This window comes from Cyanistes caeruleus, chromosome 8, assembly GCF_971803275.1.
Source record: "Cyanistes caeruleus chromosome 8, bCyaCae1.hap1.1, whole genome shotgun sequence".
Classification (NCBI taxonomy): domain Eukaryota; kingdom Metazoa; phylum Chordata; class Aves; order Passeriformes; family Paridae; genus Cyanistes; species Cyanistes caeruleus.
In genome coordinates, this window is record NC_141708.1 from 4712740 (window position 1) to 4733931 (window position 21192).

General features: G+C 45.8%; 1 protein-coding gene across 20 annotated transcripts in view; it reads left to right on the top strand.

The window, feature by feature from the left end:
* FGFR2 (fibroblast growth factor receptor 2) overlaps positions 1–21192 on the top strand; it is a 93681-nt gene that overhangs the window by 1663 nt on the left and 70826 nt on the right. For 6 of the 20 annotated variants that reach the window (XM_023929963.2, XM_023929965.2, XM_023929966.2 and 3 more), the window contains exons 1-2: positions 14090–14318; positions 16515–16771. In XM_023929963.2, the coding sequence (XP_023785731.1) occupies positions 14182–14318; positions 16515–16771 (394 nt within the window). In that variant the 5' untranslated portion in view covers positions 14090–14181. Of the gene's footprint in view, positions 1–12079; positions 12212–14088; positions 14319–16514; positions 16772–21192 lie in introns of those variants that run through there. The other 14 variants (XM_023929967.2, XM_086900322.1, XM_023929969.2 and 11 more) reach the window with 7 other exon arrangements.

The following is a 21192-nucleotide window of genomic DNA, read 5'->3' on the forward strand; positions in this document are numbered from 1 at the left end:
CTTGTGTTAGGGAATGGGTTACCGCTTGCCTTTGATGGAACACCAGTGCTAAGGGATAATTCACCAGGAAATACCCCAGGCCAAGCAATGAACTGCACATCACCCTTCTTTCTACTCAATTTTCCTGCAAAAACAATCCTTGTGTGCTTAGATATTTAAGGAATGCACAATACAGTGGTGGTAGTGACTTTTGGAGCTACTAAGTATATTTTTCTTTACTTCCCTTAGCATAGAGGGGAATTTAACACAAGCCCCTATGGTGGGCAGGGCAAAGACCTCCATGGCTGGAGCAGGATTTCTCTTTCTCCTCCTGGCCTCTTGTAGGGGATCTGTGGCTGAACTTCAGTGACATCCAAACCACTGCTGCCTGCCCAAGTGGCTCCTGAAGCCATGAGCCCCTGCAGATGAGCTGGGGAGGGTGTGGGCATGGTTTCAGCATCCCTGGGAACACCTGGGCTGGCAGGAGTTGTCAGGGCTGTCACCACAGGGGTGCTGAACAGTCAGCAACAGGCTTGTGATAAGAAGGGAAAAAAAATAGGCAAGTAAGAAGAAGACCTTTGATGCAATCCCTTAGAAATCACTCCTATAACCCAAGAGTACCCTACAGACTCCCCCAGCATTATATAAATCAACTAAATTAATCCAGCTTGTGATCTAGATGAAACCTTTTACTCTTTTCAGCTGTTTCTGTACAAGGACCTCAAAGGAAAATGAAGATAAAAGTCTGTTTCTGAGGTCTACTTGACTTTTCTCTGTCTCTGTGATAGTGGTGAACAAACATTTACAGGGAATGCCAAACTTCCTTGTGTTGTCTGTGAATAATGGGTCTTCTCTTAATACTCTGGCATTAGTAGGTAAAGAAGGAAGTGGGTCTTTTGGGACATAGATGTAGTGATTCCAGTATTTGCCATGATTTTACACTTAGATTTATTCAGTCAGGGGGTTTGATGAACCATCAGACCATGTCCCCACAATGACATCAGTCAGACTCCCTCTCTTGTTCTAATAAATGTTGTTAGTTTTTTTAACCTGTGAGCAAAGTAGGGGTAGAGGAGAACTGAAATACCAATTTCACTTCACGTGAAAAGCAGGCAATGTCCAAGGAATAAAATACTGGAAAATCATTCTTTCATTTGTCAGCATGCTGAAGCCAGGATCCATCCTTTTGCCAATGCTAAATTATTCTTCATTGTGTACAACACAGCTTCACAAATTATTGCTTTTTCAACCTTACTGCCCAGTAGTTATTGAAATGAACAGAAAAATTCATGCTCTCATTTACAAAGTTGCTCACTTTGGAGAAACACATTTATTTACCAGCATGATTTTTACTTTCTGAAGCAAAACCAGTACTTTGCTGAAAAGTGTTTTTGGGAAAACTGCATATGTTTATCTCCCTGTGTTTACTGAAAGTAGACAGGAAAATTTTCCTTGCAGAGGTTCTCTTTACTGGTGGTGAGGCACAGACCTGAAAAGCTCTGGTGGGTTGTGAGCTGGCAGCTGTGGAAGTTCTTATGTCCCTCTGCCTTCGTGGGTTTCATCAGCAGAGATGCACAGGGTGGCATTTGGAGATGGTAGCTCACCAGGAGAGTGGGAACAATACCCTCTGGATAGGCAAGGAGATGAGATTTATACAAGGAATTTCAAAGCCTGCAATTGAGGGCTACATGTAGGTAAATTTTTCTGGGCAGATGTTTCTTTATTGGCCTGAGACACACACACACTTTACAATGCTTTGTGTTTGGCCAGTAAATTATTTAATGGAACAAACAGTAAATCTTCAGTCTCAGCCTTGACTCTGGCTCTGCTCTTCAAGCTCGTACTCACTCCAGAGCAAATGTTCCTGCTGACAAATTCACAGTGATTTTTCATGTTGTTGGCATGGTCTGGCACATTTCTTCAAGGAAAATAAATCTCAATATCAAATAGGGAATAGTCACCTAAGGAGGAACTGAGTAAAGGTTGGCTATTGGTTATTTGGGTGTACCTTCCTTCAGGGGAAGAAACTCATCCTTCTATTTAACTCTTGAAAGATATTATTGACTTTAAATAGAAAGAAAAAACATTGAGAGCACACCACAATCTCCTGACAAATATGTAAAATCCTGTCTATTTGTATTCACAGAGCAGAGCTGGAACCAAACAGTGGATAAAGACCATCAGTAAACTTCCAGTAAATGAGGCAATGTGCAATGGCCCAGAATGGATGGGGATGAGCTTTTTAGCAGAGCTGGCTGTGATCAGACAAGGGGGGATGGTTTGAAACCAAAAGAAGTTTGATAAAAGGAAGAATTTTTTTTTACAATGACTTTTCCTTCCAACCCAAACTATTTTAGGACTCTGTAATTCCAGAGGGAATAAAGGAAGATGTGGCCCTGGGGTGCTCTGTAGCAATAGTAAACTCAATAATAAATTTTTAGGACTGGACAGGTGTATAACTGAGCCTTACCCCAGCACAATGACACCCAGGATGGAAACTGCTCGAAGATAGATTTGTCATATGGAAGTGGTATCCACCCCTCACAAGGAAATAATTTCCACTGCTTATCTACAAGCTCTTCTGCAATGCTGGGTGAACTGAAGTCAAATATTACACTTTAAAAGACAATTATGTGTTTTTCACTTCCTCAAGTCCCTCTAAAGCCAAATAGTGCTATCTAATCTAAACCACCACAGCTCTTCTCCATCCCCTCAGACACATGCTGTGCATTACATTTCTGCAGAAATCCACTGCAGTCTGCTTCAGCAATCCCTTTGAAGTCCTTGGAAGCTTATCTGTACTCCAGCAAGCAAGGGTGTGTCTCCAGGCCAGCTTGCGGGCGACCATAAAGCAGAAATTTATCCCAGAGGCCACAGGTGCCTCTCTGGGGATTTTTTTTTTTCTCTGAGTATAAAGGAAATCTCCAGAAGTTAGCCTAGAATAAAGTGCTGCTGAATGGGAATGTAGTGCGAGTGTGGCCCACTGGGACTTAAAAACCTTCAAGAAAGCCCTGAAAATGGTCACAGCTGCCTTGTGACAAAATTGAGCAGGCAAAAAACAAAGTGGGGTTGGTAGGAGGCATCTGCCTGTCTCCCCTCCAAACCCCAGGTGCACCCACCAGCATCAGCCTTTCCCTGCTCAGCTCCATTCCCACTCTCCAGAGGGTGTATGGACCCCGCTCCCCCTGCCTCATCACTGTTCTTATCCCCCTTTCCCAGTAACCACAAATAGTTTGCCTAAAAAAAAAGCTGGAAAATGGTTTTAATGCCACAGGAGAAAAGAAAAAAAATAATATATATAAAAAAAAATAAATCTGACATTAATCCTGAGATGAAAATGGTTGAGCAAGTATTTATGTTGATTTAGGGCTGTTCTTGTTACATTCTTGAGACTGGTGAGGTTATCTTGTAATCCATCTGAATTGCAGCTTGCGGCATTTTGAGCTAATTTTCAATTGTGCTGCATTTAACTATTCTTTACCTCCTTCTGCTTCCCAGTATTTGTGGAAAAACATTGATCAGGCTTAGGAAACCTAAGCCTACAGCCTCTGAGGTGTCTCTGCATCAAAAAAATGGAGAAGTAAGACAGAGCATTTCTTAAAAAGACAAATTTTGGGGTCTGTTGAGATTTTGGATTCTGTTGAGAGGCGACACTTCTGCAGAGCTGGGTTTTGGCAGGAGGAGGGGGGTTCACTGAGCAGCTCCCTTTCTGTTTATTTTCTGAATGTTTTGAGTGAATGCACGCCTCTATAGATGTTTAGAGAGCAGCAGCGCTGGAGATGAGGTTTATTTATTCACAAGATATGTATCATGCAAACAGTTGTGCACTGCTTCTCCTCATTGCTCTGGTGATGAGATTCAGCTCCCAGCCCACAGATCCCACAGGGAGAGGCAGCACAGCCCCCAGGAGTGGGGTCTGCAGTGCCTGGAGGCTCCTGACTCTCCTCCAGCATCATTGGCCTTATCCCTTCCTGGAGCTCTGTTTCTTTTTCTTCCCCTTTCCAGCCTGCTTCTTCCAGCTGCAGGCTGGAAAGGGGAGGAAAACTGGACATGACCCAGCACTCTCAGGGTACCCAGAAAAGCTGTGGCTGCCCCATCCCTGAAGTGTTCAAGGCCAGGCTGGACAGGGTTTGGAGCAACCTGGGACATGGAAAGTGCCCATGGCAGGGGAAGCTGGACTAGCTGACCTTTAAAGGTTCTTCCAGCTCAAACTATTCCATGATTCTAACACAGATATGAGGATTTTGGAAGACTTTTTCCCTCTGGTGAAGTTAATTTCCTTCTCCCACCATTCTCTCCTAACAGAAGAGCTCTGAATGGGTAGCAGATTCATCAGAGTTTTGGATGAAGGGCATTTGGAGGTATTTTCTGCTGGGCCAGTTTGGTGATCTCAGCATCCAGGAAAAGGAAGCCTCAGCACCAAACCCAGCACTTAACATATCCAGTGACCAGATTTTCCTGGAGTACAAAGCAACAGAATGTCTCTAAGCACATGGGATCACAGCATCATTTTCCTCTGGGATCTTTTGCAAGTTGCTCCCTGAGGAAAGTGGGGATTAACCCCATTTTTCTCATGCCTCTGGAAAACACTCCTGGTCTGCTCCTTACCCCTTAAACCACCAGAAACCAGGGGAATGGAGGCAGGAGTGAAGAAAGAAAGAAATCTTGTATTACCCAAAGAAACCTTGTATTTCCCCATCGTGTCCAGTTTAGTGAGAGAAGCATATGAGCACTTTCCTTTCCTCCTTCAGCTTCTTTTCCCTTCTGTCCCTTCTCTTGACCCCTGGGCACCCCTCTGGATGGAAAGAGACCCATTGCTTCTAGTTGCTCCTGCCTGTTTGTTTGCAGAGACAGGGCTAAACCCACATTATTTCTTATCTGTCAATGATGTTTTTCCTGTTGAACACAATCACAAATGCAGCTCCTTTGCTTTTAGCTCAGTTTTTCACCACTTGTTCTTCCACACCCTCCCCCCTTTGGTTGTACCTGGCGATCACAGCAGTTTCTGTTTAAAATGTTTCAGTTTCTCTGTTTTCTAGAATTAGCCAGGAGCTTGTTGCTACATGTGGAGCAGGGTGGGACTGCTGATGTTTTTTTTTTTTTTTTAATTTTTTATTATTTTTCCCCTTCAGAAAGTAGACTGCTGAATGTAAGGCTTCAGGGAATAAAATTTACAGGAGAGAAATTGCCTTGTATGTTTTTAGGGCAGAGCCACCTCACTGGCCAACACAGGATTTCACCCTTTGCATGCCATGAAAAACTCTTTTTAGAGCTAATGCTTTCTGTAAATCTGGGATCAGTGTTTCTCCAGTTCCTCACTCCTTACTGCTCTGCTCTTGTCTCTGTGGCCAAAAATGAATTTGTTGCTTTCAGATGCATTGCTGAATTGCTCTGATTTGCCTGTAAAAAGGCTGAATATTCCAGCAAAATTTGGAGCCCTGTTTAAAATTTCGGTTTTTAAAGAGATTTTTGAGGTTTATCATTTGCATTTCCAATCAGCATTATGGCCCTTTTCAAAGGACCTGCAAAATTTGGGACCCATCCAGCTTGGGAAGGCAGGGAGAGGCCATTTGTCATGAAACCCCCGTGGAGGAAACCCGTGGGACAGGGCTGGGTTTACAGACAAATTAAAGGAGCATCAGGAATATAAACCAGCAAAACCATTGCTGCACATCCTCACGGACCTGCTGTATTCCTCCCACTAGAGGACAGCAGCTGGGTTACACAGCCACCAGGAGCATTTCACAGCAGCAGCAAGAATAAAACAGCCCTACCCTCCTGTAGAAACTTGTTCCTTTCTAGTGGTTTTCACATAATGAATCCCAGTGAATATTTAACTAAGTCTCTCCTGTAATCAAGTTTCTGGCCTCTTTACTTGTACCCACAGTGCAAAACATTTCCTGACCCACTGAGTTCAGCAGCCCTGGGAGTCTCCAGCAGGCATCAGGAGAGCAGCATGAAGGTTGTTGGGTTTTTCTCATCCAGCAATCACCAATACAACCTTTTCTATCCTTTAAGAAATGGAATCTGACCTCAACTTGGCTATCTAAATCAAAAGCAGGCCTTCTCTTCAAACCCTGAAATATGGCCGTGTGTTTATACATAGATGAATATTCATTCATATGCATATGAATATTCAGTAATGTGAGTCTGGATTTCATGCAAAGCAAGCTTCCCTGCAACCCTTTATTTAAAACAAAAAAGGATGAAGGAGAAAAGGGTGTTTCTGGGTCTGTGGGAGCAGGGAAAAAGGACAGTTTGGATCTGTGTGTGGGAAACCTTCCTGTGACTTCGGTTTAAGGAACTCCCCATGCTTGTATCAAATTGTCTCTGGACTTCATCTGCCTGACCATTACCTTCCCATCCCATGTTTGGAGACTGCAGCTTGTGAATGTGGCTACAGAGTTAACAAATGGGCTGTTAAACCTCCATGCGTCTCTGTTAATGTGGAGACTTTCTTGGGCAGATCACTGGCTGCTCTGCAAGGCAATCCAGGGTCTCAGGTGAGATTGTGGGTACTACAATCACCTGGCAAAGTGGAGGAGGTCATCTTCCAGTGGGGACTGGGGCTGATGAAAGGCATGGCTTTCACTGAGAGACACATAAAAGAAGAATCAAATTCTATGAAAACTATGGTAGGAGATAGGGAAGGGAAATAATTGCAAAGGATGGGGAGAGGAGAAAGAATATTAACAGCCTGGATAATGCTGACTTGAAAGATTAAGAGTTAAGAAGAATGAGGCAGTGAAATGACTGTAGGCATTTAGTCCTTTATTACCCAAGGTGGGAAGTAGAAGAATTACTTTTATTTTATATTTTTAACTGCTACAGAGTGACGGTGCCTGCCTGTGTCTGCACCTGGGCCTGTGGGGAGAGCAAGCTGGAAATGCAGAGCTTGGCAGTGCAGCAGAGGATTAGGGAAGCAGGAGGGATCTGTTGGGATTTGGTGCTGTGGGACAGCTGGGTCACAGGACCCTGCCCAGAAAGTATAGAGTGCCCACACTGTGGGTCCCTGCCTTCCAGTTTCCTGCTCCTTCCAGGATTTAAACTGTAACATGAACCCTGGTGTAAGGCTGACTTCACACCTTCTGCTCTGAGGCTGTGCCTGGAAGCTGGAGCACCTCTGCTGAACCCTGTGGTGTCACCAGGGAGGAATCTGATCTGATGGAACACTGCAGGGGAAGCTGCCACAACCACCAGCTGGGCTCCAGTAAAACAAGCCAGCGGGTATTGATCAGCTGCAAACAGAAATGAGAAGTGCTTGGGCCAATAAGCAAAATATAACCAAGTTCTGTAACAGAAGGAGAAATTTTCTTTGCAGCCTTTGTCTTCTGGTTTTTACAATTCTGGCTGTGTCTTGCTGTGCCCTGCTCAGCACTCAGAAGGAGTTTATTCACTGGGTTTCTCTGCAGTCTGCTCTAAAGGAACTCATTGCTAAAAGACCTTCTCCAATGGATGCTGCTTTCCACCCTTTTAGAAGTGATACTCTTCCCTGAGAGCCAGGGATGCTCTACCAGGACAGCGTGTGACAAATTCTTTATGAGGGAACACATAATAAATTGAGGATTTTCTTTTATTTTGATTATTTAGTATTCAATATTTGCATTATGGAAGTGCCTGGAGGTTCCAGCTGAGATCAGTGTCCTATTGTTCTAAGCCATGCATAAAAACATGGTGAGAGATGAGGAGCTTACCATCTAAAGAGATGAACTGGATAAGGGGTGGGAGACAGGAAGCATCTATTATTCCCATTTCATAGCTGGAGAGCTTGGACACAGACAAATTAAGTGCCTTTCCCAGGAAAGCCAATGGAGAAGGGCAGAAATCATTGAATGTCCAGGATCCCAGTGTAATACCCTGCTCAAAACACACCACATTTCCTGTTTAAATATATCTCGCAACACTGTAATGAAAACAACAAATATTTGTTTGGAATATTTTCCTTAAGACACAGAAAATGAGAGGAGCAGCAGAAAGGTTACATGGCTATGAGGCATAACAATCCAAGGGGAGTGTTGATACTCAAATGCCATTACAAGACATTGGCACAGCAGCAGTGAAAATAAGATTTTTTTCTCAACTGCTTGGCCTTAGTGCCTGAAGAAGTATTTCCTAGAATATTCAGCTGTTCATAATGCAGAGGACAATCAAAAATTGTTAGACAAAATCAATTAATTTGCCCCCTTCTCTCTAGCTTAACCAAAATGAGGTTTTCTTGTGTGATAAGCACTCAGTAAAACTACCCCTCAATGGGTTAGGAACTGCAGCCCCCTCTTCCCATACACATTTTGCTGCAAAAGAACTTGGTAGCCCATCTGCTTCACACTTTCATGGATAATTATTTGATATATTTGCATTAAAATAATTAATTGTTATCTCATTTTTTTCAGTTTAACAGCATCTTGAAGTGATACCTGGTGAGAAGTAGTGATGGAAACTTCTCTGTTGTAGCTTTTATTTTGGAACAGGGTTGTTTTTGTATGAAATGACTTTTCCCTAAGACACTGAAAAATCTATAGAGAAGCTCTGCCTGTCTTTAAAAAAAAAAAAAAAAATCAAAAGTGGGTTCCTATGATTTGGTACCCTAAAAAAAAGTTCGAAGCTGCCCAGAAAGAGAACCATAAACACTTTGGAAAACAGGTAAATATTTTAGCTGGCAGTGTTTGGGTTTAGACACTTAGCTCTGGAAGAACTTTAAAGGAAAAGAAAAAGAAATCTTAGACAAGCATTTAATCATGTCTAGAATGGGCAGGAGAAATTTTTGGATGGGACAGTTGGAATAACAGGGAAGAGATGCTGATTCCCACTGTCTTTCATGGAGAAAACCCTTGGTGATGTGTGCGGTTGAATGTGGATCTAGAAGGTTTCTCCTCATAGACCTCTAAGACTTGAATATGTGGCTTTCATTTTCTTTCATGTTTTCCCCTGTATTTTATTCCTGTTTTCATCAGTTAGAGCTGTGCCGTGTGAGCAGGTCCTGCAGCTGGAGGATGGATCTGTGCTGCTGAACTTGCTTCCCCGGGGTACCCATGGCCTCCCCTGCCATCTGTCTGCTCCATGCCAGGAGCTGCGGCTGCCTCCTGCCCGGAATCCCACGGAGGAGCCGCTTCCCGTGGAGCCCTGGCTGCCCCGATACCTCCAGCACTTAAAGGAAATGTCAGAGAGTCCGCAAGGATTACAACTGAGAGTGCTCAGTGTGCTGTTTTCCGAGGTGACTTTTCCCACATTTCTCGGAGGCACTGCTTGCCCATCTCACCCCATCTCTCCGCTGTTTGTCACTGCTGAACCTTCTGCCTTCATCCCTCCGAGCTGGGCTCTCATGGACGAGCCGGGCTCTGCTGGCCGCAGCCCAGGAGCAGCCTGAAGTCAGGCACAGCCTCCCCTTCCCCCGCCAGGTGAAAGATGCTGAATGAATCCATCTCCTCACCTCTGCGTGCCCCTGGCTGGGGATTTGGCTGAGCCCAGCTGTGCCCTCGCCGCAGCTGGAGCAGGGCTCGGACCCTGCCCCTGTTGAACATTAACTGCATCCCTGCCTGCGTGCACAGGGACCGGAGTTGGGCTGACAGCAGCGACAAAGAGCTGGCAGGGCTGAAAGATTCAATTTAACTTTCTTTCTCCTCCCCCGCTTCCATATGCGAGGGCACACAGCGCTGTTCCTGCTTTTGAAACTTGAGGGGCAAAGGAGCATTGGTGTCCTCATTTTCCTTCCTCCCTATTGATGTATCATTGCCAGGATGAAAAAGGACGTCTCAAGAGCTTTTGAAAAAATGGGTGACTACTCAAGACATTTTATAAAGGAGGAAGAATGGGAGAGAAAATAGGACTCGGTAGGGGGTAGAAGGAGCCTGAATGTGTGCCTTGTCTGTCTATTCTCTCGCTTGAAACCTGGAGCTGTTGTTCCTATTTCAGTTCAAACTGTCACCTTTAGTTCATGATGGCTTTACTGCCCTTGCTCCTGAACCTCAACAGATTGGGGCTTATTTACCTATTCACACTCTGCTGTGGAACCTCATTAATAGGCTTATTAGCCACACCATTCACGTGCAGGAGGGCTCACAGAAAAGATCCCAGCCACTTTGAGAGGAGGAGGAAAAAACTGTAAAGAGATTATGCTCTCATTCAGCAGCCTAACTGCTATGAAAGGCTCCCTGGGCCCACTGAGATCTCTTGAAGCCTAAATATGATGACAGAATTGATCTCCCCCCACCACCCCTTTAATTCCAAACATGCTTCTGCTTTTCTCAGATTGAGGAGCTGGGCTGTTGTGGGCCACTTTAGGAGAATGTGGCTCATGTAAGAGAAAAGGCTGCTATTGATAGACTGCTATCTTTTCATCCTCCAAAAGAATAAATTCTGACAAGTGCTTCCAGACCTTGGAAATAGGTGTTCTGATTTGTCATTTTTAGTGGAATGCTTCCTTTTCTTTCAGAGTATCCAAAGATATCGATGAATGGGGAAAGGTATTGCAGCTTCCTGTGCTGGACAATAATTTATGTGAGAATGTGTTAACAATGTTTTCAATGGGCAATGGACATGCCTGATGCTGGGAAAATTGGATCTTGACTGTGACATTTCAGCTTCTCAATTAGAACATTCAGATGCCTGTTGCTTTAGGAACAACAACAACAAAAAAAATACTAAACCTGTGTTTTCAATCAATTACAAATTTGTCTGCCATCCTTGATAAAGACTGCGGTAGTGGTGGGAAAATACATGCTGGGAGGTAAGTACATATCCTACAGAAAACTTGTTTTCAAGTTTTTGGTGTCTAGTTGTGTTACACTATGATGTGTGGCCTCAGTCCTTGAAAATCTCCTTGATCAATACCGCACACAACATATAAAATGTACAGTAGGGCTTAAATAAAGTAACATTAAATTGATCAACACTGATTAAATTTGAGGCAACAACCACTTATTGATTTTGTTGTCAAGCTGACTCTACACAAGCAAGCACTACATAGACTCCATATCCAAAACCTTTTAGTTGACGGTATCTAAAGCGAATGTTTTATTAAGCAAGGATCAAGCTAAGCTATATTGAATTCTCAATACCTATATCATGCAGTTTTAGATCTGTGTGACCAAACAAATGATGTTTGCATAACTTTCCGACAACTTTTCCCATTTGGGCACCACACAGACAGGTATTAAAAGTGCACTGTCAGACCAATTCACGGGGCAGTTGGAATCGGGCTTTGAACTGAGAGGCTCCTGAGGGTGATTTCTGGAGCGGGCGTTATCCAGCCATCCTCTGTAGATGGAACTGGCCATGTGCCAGCCATGGCTTCTGAGCCCGAAACGCTTCAGGAGAGGTTTCGGGGACCGCTGCTGAGCTGGTACCATTTCTGTGTGAGGATGCAGATGCTGCCCAGTGCCGCGGTGGCGGTGCCGAGGCTCAATGCGGCGGTACTTGCCGCGCTCCCCATCTTTCCTTTCCAAGCCGCTGGAAAACTTTCAGCGGCGGGACCGTCCCGGAGCTGTGCGGGTTCCTCCCCGGCAGCCCAGCGGCGGCTCCGGGACGGGCTGTGCCTCTGCCCCGGGCAGGCAGCGGCCGGAGCGAGGCGTCCCCTGCTCCGCTCCCGCCCCTCTCCGGTGCCAGGACCCTCGGGCAGGGTGGGGGCTCCCGGCCGAGCACCTCCGAGGGCCGGGCGGGGGAAGGGGCTCGGCGGCGATTGGCAGAGCCCGGCAGCGCCGTCCAGGAAACGGCTCGGGTTGCAGCGGGGGAGTGACCGGGGGAGGAGGAAGGAGCCGGAGGAGTGCGCCGAGAGGGGGAAAGGGGGGAGAGAGACAGAACCCACCTCCCACCCGAGGGGGCTGTCGGCGTGACAAAGCTGCGGCGGCTCGGGGCGGGCGGCTGGATGGAGCGGAGCGGGACCCGCGGCGCGCTGCTCGGCGATGCCCGCCCGGGGGAGGAGGCAGCTGGCGCCGGGCACGGCGGGCTCGCCCCTCTGAGGCGGTAGCCGCTGCGGCCGAGCCAGGGCACGGCACGGGACGGGGCGCCGGGCCGGCTCCTGCCTCGCCTCGCCGCCCTCCTGCGTGCCCCGGGCGCGTCCCGCGGGGGATGCGCGGCGCTGCGCCGCTGCGGGCTCGCCAGCCGGGGCCGCCCGCGCAGTGACCGCGGCCGCCGCCACCGCAGTTTCGCCCCGTCCCGGGAGCCGCCGCTCCGCACCGCGCCCCAGCCCGGGAGCCGCCGCCGAGCCCAGCCCGCCCGCCCGGCGCTCTCGCCGCAGGTAAAGGCAGCGGGCGGGCCGGGGGAAGGGGCGGCCCCGGGGAGGCGGCGGGGCTGGGCTGGGCTAGGCTGGGCTGGGGGTCCCGCCGTGCTCCAGCGCTCCGCGGGGCTCGGGGGTACCCGGGCGCAGGGATCGGGGTGCCCGGTGCGGGGCTCGGGGTGCCCGGGCGCAGGGCTCGGGGGTACCCGGGCGCAGGGATCGGGGTGCCCGGTGCGGGGCTCGGGGGGACCCGGTACGGGGCTCGGGGTGCCCGGGGCAGGCTGTGCCGATGCCAGGCTCCGTTCTGCTCCCCGGTGGAGCTGCGGGTCGGTTCGTGGTCCCCGGTCGGCGCTGCGGTGCGGGGGGAAGCCCGAGCAGCAGCGCTGTTCCGCTGCCTTCCCCGCATCCCCGTGGGTGCACGGCTGTGTTTGGGGATGGCTCCAGCGGTGACAGCGGCACGGGCAGCACGGGCCGAGGAAGGGGGCTCGCTCCCGGAGGAGCAGCCCCGGCTCGGAGCCCGCTCCTGCCCCGCCGTGCTGCGGGAGCGGGGCCGCGGGGCACAACCGCCCCGGCTGAGATAAGCGCGGAGAGAAATCCTCAATGAAATATATATTTAAATGCAAAACGGCCCCTTCAAACTGGGACCCATTATGCGTTTGGTGTGAAACGCTATCAACATTTAAAACTTCATTGTCTCCTTTGTACCAAATCCCTGTAAATCTTCCACTAGCCTTTTCTCATTTTCATCTGAAAAGCCTGTTTGGGCTGAATAGACAGCAATCAGCAGCCTCTGGACTTCTCCCGCTCTCTGGAATGTCAATTAAAATGCAGATTTTTTCCCCCCACCCCTCCCCGATCTCTTGGTGGCAAAAGACTTGAGAAAAACAAGATAGTCCTGGAAAGCAAATGAAAGAAGTTCAAACAATGAAAAAGTACTGAAGCTGCCAGCCGGTTCCCATTAGTCCTCCAGAATTAATGTTTAATAGCTGTGATGCTCAGATTTGCTTGGAGATTGAACTATGCTGAAGAGTCTTGTTAGATATATATGTGTATATGTATTTTTATAGACAGATGTATGCTTCTGCATTTTCTGTCTGTACAGAATTCCTCTGTCCGTGGAATTGTGTACGTATATAAAGCTTATTAGCTTTAAAGCTTCATCTACCTGGATGTTTCTGATGAAGCTACTGGGCTTTTAGAGCGCTTGAGGTTTCTTTGTGGAGGGAAGATGCATACTTCACTCAGATTTTGCTATTCCCCGCCTGATTGAGAAAGATGCTGAAAAGTTCTACCGTGAGCAATGTATTGATTTGGTTAACATACTCTACAAATCGTGCTGTCCCTGGGGAGTGATAAACATCTTATAAACAACAATGCAAGTAGATTAAAAAGAACACTGAGCATTGAATTTAATTAATGCCACTGCTGAACAAGTAGTACTTGTTTGTGTGTGCGAGTGTGTTTAAACTGAAGTACAGCTTGGAGGAATTTGGTTGGGCTCCCAAACCAGTCTGCTTTCCCATGCTTGTCAGTTTGGCAAAGAAAATTTGGGCAGGTATGTGAGGAGGTGAAAATTGACTTGATGAGCGAGTGGCAAGGAGAGCCATCAATCATTGGGGGCTGACAACTCCTCCCCAAAGTGTAGGCTGAGAAGAGAGACAGAGTTCCCTTTCAAGGGGAAAAATAAACACTACGTGTGGCTTTCACTGAGTCTGAGACTCCAGGAGGGATTATGGTATTGTAGTCAGGAAGCCAGAATTGTGGAGGCCAAAAAGCATGCTGGGGCTGTGTTCCAAACATTGAGATAGAGGTACATAATTATCCAGCACAGGAGGTCTTTCCAGGGACTCGTCCCCCAGCAACTGTGGCAATTAAACTATGAGAAGAATTTGCTTTCGTTTCATCTTCACTGGACTCCACTTCTTTTGGGAGAGGGCAACCCTTGAAGCCTGTTTGCTGTCCTGGTGGTAAAGAGTGGTTTGGCTCCATGGATGGGTGCAGAGCTTTGGTTTTTGTGTTGTTGCACCTTTACAAGCCAGGATTTTGAGTTTGCTGCTGCTCTGTGGATGAAGAATCCCTTCTTTATGCCGGCAGATGTTGAGGTGCGGGAGCCAACAAAAATCTTCAGGTGAGGAGACGCGTGGCCAAGCAGCCCCGTGCCGCGCTTCAGGATTTAGGATGAGGATAGGAACCACAAATGTGCTTTCAGTGGCATTTAATGTAGTCTGAGAATCTGAAACTGCAGGAATGTCAGTGGAATTAATGCTCTTGGAGACTGAAATACGTGCTGGCGTTCTGGTATGTTTTCTTTCCGCAAAACCGTGATAGGATTTTGCATTTATCAACGCAGACTTTAATCGGAGTTTACAGGATGATTTATGGAAATGAAATCAGCATTACATCCAGGCTGTTGATTAGGGGTTTTTACCCACTTTGCAGCTGGATAAACTGAGCTGCAGGGCTGTGGCTGCCAGACAGCGAGGTGGGCAGCGGACCTGGGTGGTGACATCCAGGGGGGTTTGCTCCAGACACAACCTGGTCCCAAAGACAGAGCCCTCTTCAGCTCTACACCTGCTCTCTGCTTATTTAGAGAAGGGCTGGGCAAGCTCTTTGCAAATGTTTGTGCAGTGGTCTGGTGGTGTTTTCACTGGAAATTTAATGGTAGTTGCTAGCTTGTGGTCTGGGATGCTGGAGCCAGGCTGGAATCTCTACAGGAGGGACAGGGCTTTGAGGTGATACTAAGGGAGGTGAAAAAAGCTTGCCCTGAAGTAGCAGGGATTCACCTGGGATAACATGTATTAATTTTTTTTCCTCGAGTGACTTCTTTATGTCATCCAAAACCTGTTCCTACCAACTCCAGTAGTTACTGTGTAGAGTACCCAAGACAAAAGATGCCTCTGAACAGCATTTGTGAACTTTGTAGCAGCTAGCACAAGGCTAATAGAAGTCAGAATCAACTTTTTAAGTGGTTGGCTTTGTAAAAGGAGAATTTGTGTTCCTGTTTCTGCATGCTGAGGTACCACACCAAATCCCAATGACAAGGAGTTTGGAGAAGTTTGACTTTAGAGCCACACTCCCTTCCTTTTTATTTTTTTTAAAATTTTCGAGTGTTGAGGGCAGGAGGGAAAAAGAGGTTTTGTGTTATTTTTTCCCCTTCCAGACAAGACCTCTCCATATTTCAGTTTGGTTTCATCACATCTAAGATGAATCATTGACCAGATTAGAACAATTGCTGCAGTTACTTGTTTTATCCATTTACTGAGGTTTTACCGTCTTTTATTTCTGAAGCGGAAAATCAGGTCTAATTTTCTGCTTGAGCTGTTAAATCACCCTGTGAGGAGAATGCTCTCCTGACCCTCACCTGGCATCTCTGTGTAGAGGCAACAGGGTCCCCTGAAGAGAGTGCCAGTTCCTTTGGTGCCTCTTCTCTGTCAGACCATGCCTGGATTATCACTTATCTCCATCCATTTAAACTTGTTTTATTGTGAATAAAATAGACTTCCCCCCTCCCCCCCTTTTGAAAAATACATCTCAATAAGCATTATTGAGAGACTGAGGAAAGAAAAGTTTGTGCACACAGCTTGGCATGTATGGATGCAAAGTGATGCTGGGCAGGTTTCCTGTGAAACTACAATTTATGTCATATTTTATATAGATTTTAATTGTCTGTAATACAGTGTAGAGAACCAATATCACTGCAAAGACTTGAGCCTTTCACCTGTCCAGGACTCAGGCCTTCCAAAGGACACCAAACTGAGTCAGGAAAAGTTGTATCCATGGGGGAGCTGGAAGTCCTGAGCTGAAATAGTCTTACAGATTTTTCCAAGCCTGAGGAGTATATTTTTCAATTTTACTTGTGGAAAATTACTGGATTCCTGCAAATTCATCTGGCTGCAGAACTGCCTAGGTGAAGGAATGAAAAACAAGGCAAACTTACATAAACTTTCAAACAATAACAAGAATATAATTTGTATAATTGTGGTAATTTTGTAGCATTACAGGTTATGTGCCTGCACATGTGTGTGCCCCTCATTTTTGAAATCCTGTATGTTTTTCTGTCAGTAAAATAGCTCTCAATATGTGCTGAGAAGTGATTTTGTGAAAACAAGGAGGACTTGGTTACGCCTCAGGTGATGATGGAAACTGCTAACAGAAGATGAAAAGTCACTCACTTTTCACATATTCTTGAAGCTGGAAAACTATTTTTCCCATCCTCCTCCTCCCCTCCCTCTCACCTCAGCTCTGTTTGAGGCTTTATGAAGGTTTTTGGTTTGTGTTTGGAGATGTTTTTGCTGACAGTGTTAAATCTCTCTCCTCCCTGCAGCAGCAGCCGTCGTTCCAAGGGAGGAGGCATTACCCTGGCCGAAGGCACGGCTTTCTCTCCATGCTTCTCTAGAGGTGTTCAGATGGGATTAAAGTCCACATGGAGATATGGAAATGGACCAGGAATTTACTCTAAAAAGATGGTCAGCTGGGATTCGGGTTGCCTTATCTGCCTGGTGGTGGTCACCATGGCTGGACTTTCCCTGGCTCGACCTTCGTTTAATTTAGTTGTTGAAGACACCACGGTGGAACCCGAAGGTAAATCACTCTAGAATACTTAATTCTTTAAAAGAAGTTAATTTGAAGTGGACATCTGAACTAGAAGTCAACATCTTTCCATGTGCTCTGGTAAATCTAAGGCAAGTAACAGACCAGCCCTGGAGAGTTACGGTTTCTGACTTCCCCCGCTCTCGCCTGGGCTGTGTTTGTACAAGCGTGCGTTTGTTTATTCTTGTGCAAGCCAGTGGTGTCAGTGATTTCACTTGGGACTGTCATCACGTTGTATAATCAAAGTGTACAGATGGAAGTTTTCAGGAATGGGTCTTTAAGGAAACCAGTCTGTGGCACTTGGGTGCTGCTATGTTTTGCTGTCTCGAGGAACCAAGTGGATGAGTGGCTTTGGGGTTGTCTTAACCTGAGGAAAATGAATCTCAGTAGTTTTTATTTGTGAATGTTTAGTTTTGCCAGGCACTCTGCAAAAATGCTGTTGCAGCTTTGTTGGTGTTTGTACTCGGGACAAGCTTCCCTGTTGCTGTTAATGTCCAAGCACAGTGGGTGGTGCCGTGTCTGGATCACAGGTCCTGGAGGTGTAAATGTGGAGATCTCAATGGAAGGGCTGTACTTTATTGCTGGGAGCAAAGGCCAGTCTAGACCTTCACATTCAAAGAGGTGCTTTGATAAAATCTCCTATTTTGAGTCTGCACCTGTTGGTATGTTCTTCTAGGTTTATCTGCTCCTCAAGCTCTGCAAAGTGGTTTTCTTCTCTGGAGAGCTCATGGGGGGGCTGCTTTTTCATTGTTGTGAGCTGATTGTATTGAAGCATGATTTTACTGCATTGTGCTGGGTCATTCCTGCTCTCTGAGCATCAGGGGGAGGAAGTGAGGCTTCTTTCATAAGTTTCTATCTGTCTTTTGGAGGAGTGATCACAGCTCTAATAACTCAGCTGTCAAGCTGATCTAATAGTCCACAGAGCATTTCTGACCTGGCAAGCCTGCTGCAAAGAGTTTGGCCTTTACACATTCTGCTACTCATGTCCATGGATGCAGCTTCGTTTTTATTTAATAATTCTTCATGCAAAACTTGTTTCTATCCTCTGCCTCTAAAAATAGACGTCACCAGCTAACGCATTTTTAGAATCTGCTCCAAGTACATTTTTATTGATGGCAGGGGATGAACTATTTAGAGATGATGAGCCCTCTTCCCTAGCAAGCATTGCTGAAAACAATTCTCAAGGAACAGCAATATTGTCATTTGTCAGCCACAGAGATTGTGGGTAGCAAAAATGTTTGGGTTTTTTTTTTTCTTTTGAAGGTAACCTGAGATTAAAAAAAAAAAACCAAGCCCAACTCTTGTTGCCATTTACTGTATGATTTGTTAATTGAACATCTGGTGCCTTTCTGGCTTTTCAAAATCATGAATAATTCTGGTTTAAGACTAGCTTTGTAGCAAGGTCCCCTAGTTTTAGGGTTAAGTCAGAAAGAATGTGGTTGAAGATTGGTGAAGTGTTTTATGGGAAAAAGAGTAATATTTTTTGAATGGTGACTGATAACTTTTTAACTTTTCAGGGAAAGAATAGCTTTTTTTATTTAGAAAATACAGTTTGAGAATATGTCTCTTACACACTGAATATTTAGGGGGTGGAATCTGGGTTTTATCAAAGCGTAAATTGTTAAAAAAGATTTAAAACTTCTTTCCTGGGCAGGAATGTTACTGATGTGAAACAATTTTAGATGTGAGAACCCAAATCATTACCAGAAACAAAAAAAAAAATCAGAAAACACTTCTAAGTTAATGGCATAATAAGAGTTTTTATGCTGCAGAATACAGGGAATTGTGTGGGATTTATATCTGAGATTTGGGAAATAAAACCTCCTGTGTGTATTTCGTTAAACCCTTTGATATGAAAAAAACAAACTAAAAGAAAACCAAGTTTTACACAATCACCTTCTCCAGGTTCTATCACTGCCACCCACAAGCTCTCCAATCCCAGACCAGAAAAATACCTTTCAAAAGAACTCCTCAAAGACAAAGCAGACTTCTTTTTTAATGTAGTAAATGCCAAAACATTTTGGGCACAGCTAATTTGGGGGGTCAGGTGCTCTAATAATGTGAATTTTCAATGGGGCTGCTGCCTGGAGTCATTAGAGCTATGACATTTCATGCCAGCTGAGAAGGTCGGCAGGGCCATGACCTTTGGTGACACTCACTGATCTGTTCCTGTGTCTTCCTTCATGGACATGCCCTGAATTGTCTGTGTTTATGTATTTATTTTTAATACAAGGTGCTTGTATCGTTATTGTTTATCATCTTAGTGACTCAGACTATTGGAAAAGCTGTACACAACATTAACAGGAATTGAGATTTGTTCCTATGGTTGTAACAGAGAAAATACTTTCCCTCAGCTATACATAACTTTAGGGACAGTTGCAATAATTTTCTTCAGAGTATCTGGGTATGTATAAAAAATACTGAAGTGTGTGCTTTAGTTTAAGCAGTATTTATCTAGCAGGGTGATCAGCTGCAGGGATATGTGCACGATGTTGTGCATCAAGGTGCTGTCAGTCAGCCCTGGGTAAATAAATATCCCTCTGGGACCATTGGATATTACTCTGGCCCATGTGAAAGTGTTTACACTGAAAATGGCATCTTGATCCGTTGTGAGTGATAACGTGGGTGCTCACTGGGGATCCTGAGCGTGCTGGATCTCGGTTGTGGTGCCTTATTCCCAAGCAGCGATGGTGAAACCTGAGCCTGTTGCGCTGTGTGAGCACAAACAGGACCTGTAGGACTTCTGTGGGGACTGACAGCTCTCAAATTATATCTCACATCAAGTGTTTACATACATGTTTTTTTGTCCTAGGGAGCAGAAAGACTTTTTCTGCTTCAAAATATTTAGAAATAAGCCTCCCCCAGCGTGTACAAAGGCACCATTCTCTCAGCCTGTGTGTGCCCAGGCCTTTGATGGTGGCCAGTGTTTCACAAGGGCTCTGACTGCACACATGGGTTGAAGGGCTACTTTGTGAACTGAATAATTAGTTTAGACATATATTTGATAAATAGTGAGCTCTCCCTTGACCTCCTGTTGCCCAGGCTGTGTGTTATCATCTGCTGGGTAGCTAATTTGGTCCCTTTCCCAGTGCCTTGACGCCGTCCTTGGAGCACCCACTCGGAGCCCCCGCCCGGTGTGGTGGCAACGTTTTTCAGTTCTTTTTGATTTAGGTCAAATTTCAAAGGATTAATTTAAGCTTTCCACGAGGGACAGCCTATTTCTGTGTCCTGTGGAAAACACAGTAGTTCAGAATGGTCCTATATTTGGGAGGTTCCCAGGAGCAGCAAGGAAGGGGAGAGATCCCCTTTAATAGGTGATGTGTGCTTGTGGTGGGAGTGAGTAATGAGTTTTTCTTATTTAATCAGTCATAGCCACTTGCTGACACTAAACAACATCCAAAAATAAGTATGTCCAGCATACTGCTTTCCTTTCTGCAAAAATACTGAGTCATATGAGCAACGTACCTTCATTTCTGTAAAAATGTTGGCAGTGCTTAAAGGTTAATGTCACCTGTGGTCACAGTGGTCTGCACTGGAGATCCTTCTTCAGCCACTCTGACCTGCCTGGGTCAGGATGTGGGGTTTGTCAGGTGCTCCAGTGTGTGGAGGAGGGATGCTGTGGTGGTGGGATGTCCCCTGTCCCACTCCTGATCCTGGGGTGTCCCCATGGGTGCTCTGCAGCCAGTGCCACCCTGCTGAGAGGTCACAGGGCTGGGGGGACCCCGCACACCCAGTCCATCATTTTCCTGGGACAGAGGTGGTGTAGAATCACCAGAATGCTGCTTCTAGTTTGGCAGGAAAAAATAAAGCTAATGGTGCACCTAGGGCTCCCTTCTGACTGTTTTGTTTTGGCTTTTTCTTTCTTAAACAGCGGCTTTGATATCTGCAAGTTAAATTAAGAATTCAAGCCCATTACTTAATTCAGAGTCAGCTTTATCTTTTTAATTTATTTTCCTTTTAATTTTATTTCAAGGAAGGGCAATTATTAAAGCCCATTATGGAGGAATGTGACATCCCCACAGCTTCGGGTGAGGGCTGCATGCCCTCTCAGGGATCCGGTTCAGTAAGTTATTTGGCCCAGTACAGGATTTGCTAGCTGAGATTCTGGGGAGTTGTACAAGCAGCCAGATTAAATCAGTCTTAATGTGTCCAGTCTGTGTTTAAAATCTGCAGCCCTTTAGCAGGGGCATGGTCTTCAGCTTCAAACTAATTGGGCATGGGTAGGGTTGTTATTTCCAGTCTGTGTTGATGAGACTCTGGGAGTCAGTAGTCTCTCAGTGTGGCTACTATTTTGCAAAGTAGCAGAAATAATTGCATGTTTTAGGCTTATCTGCCATACAGTTGAAGCTTTTTGAAGGGGTATAATAATTATTAACTTTTAGGAATTTGATTCCTTTAGTGAGGGTCTGGTT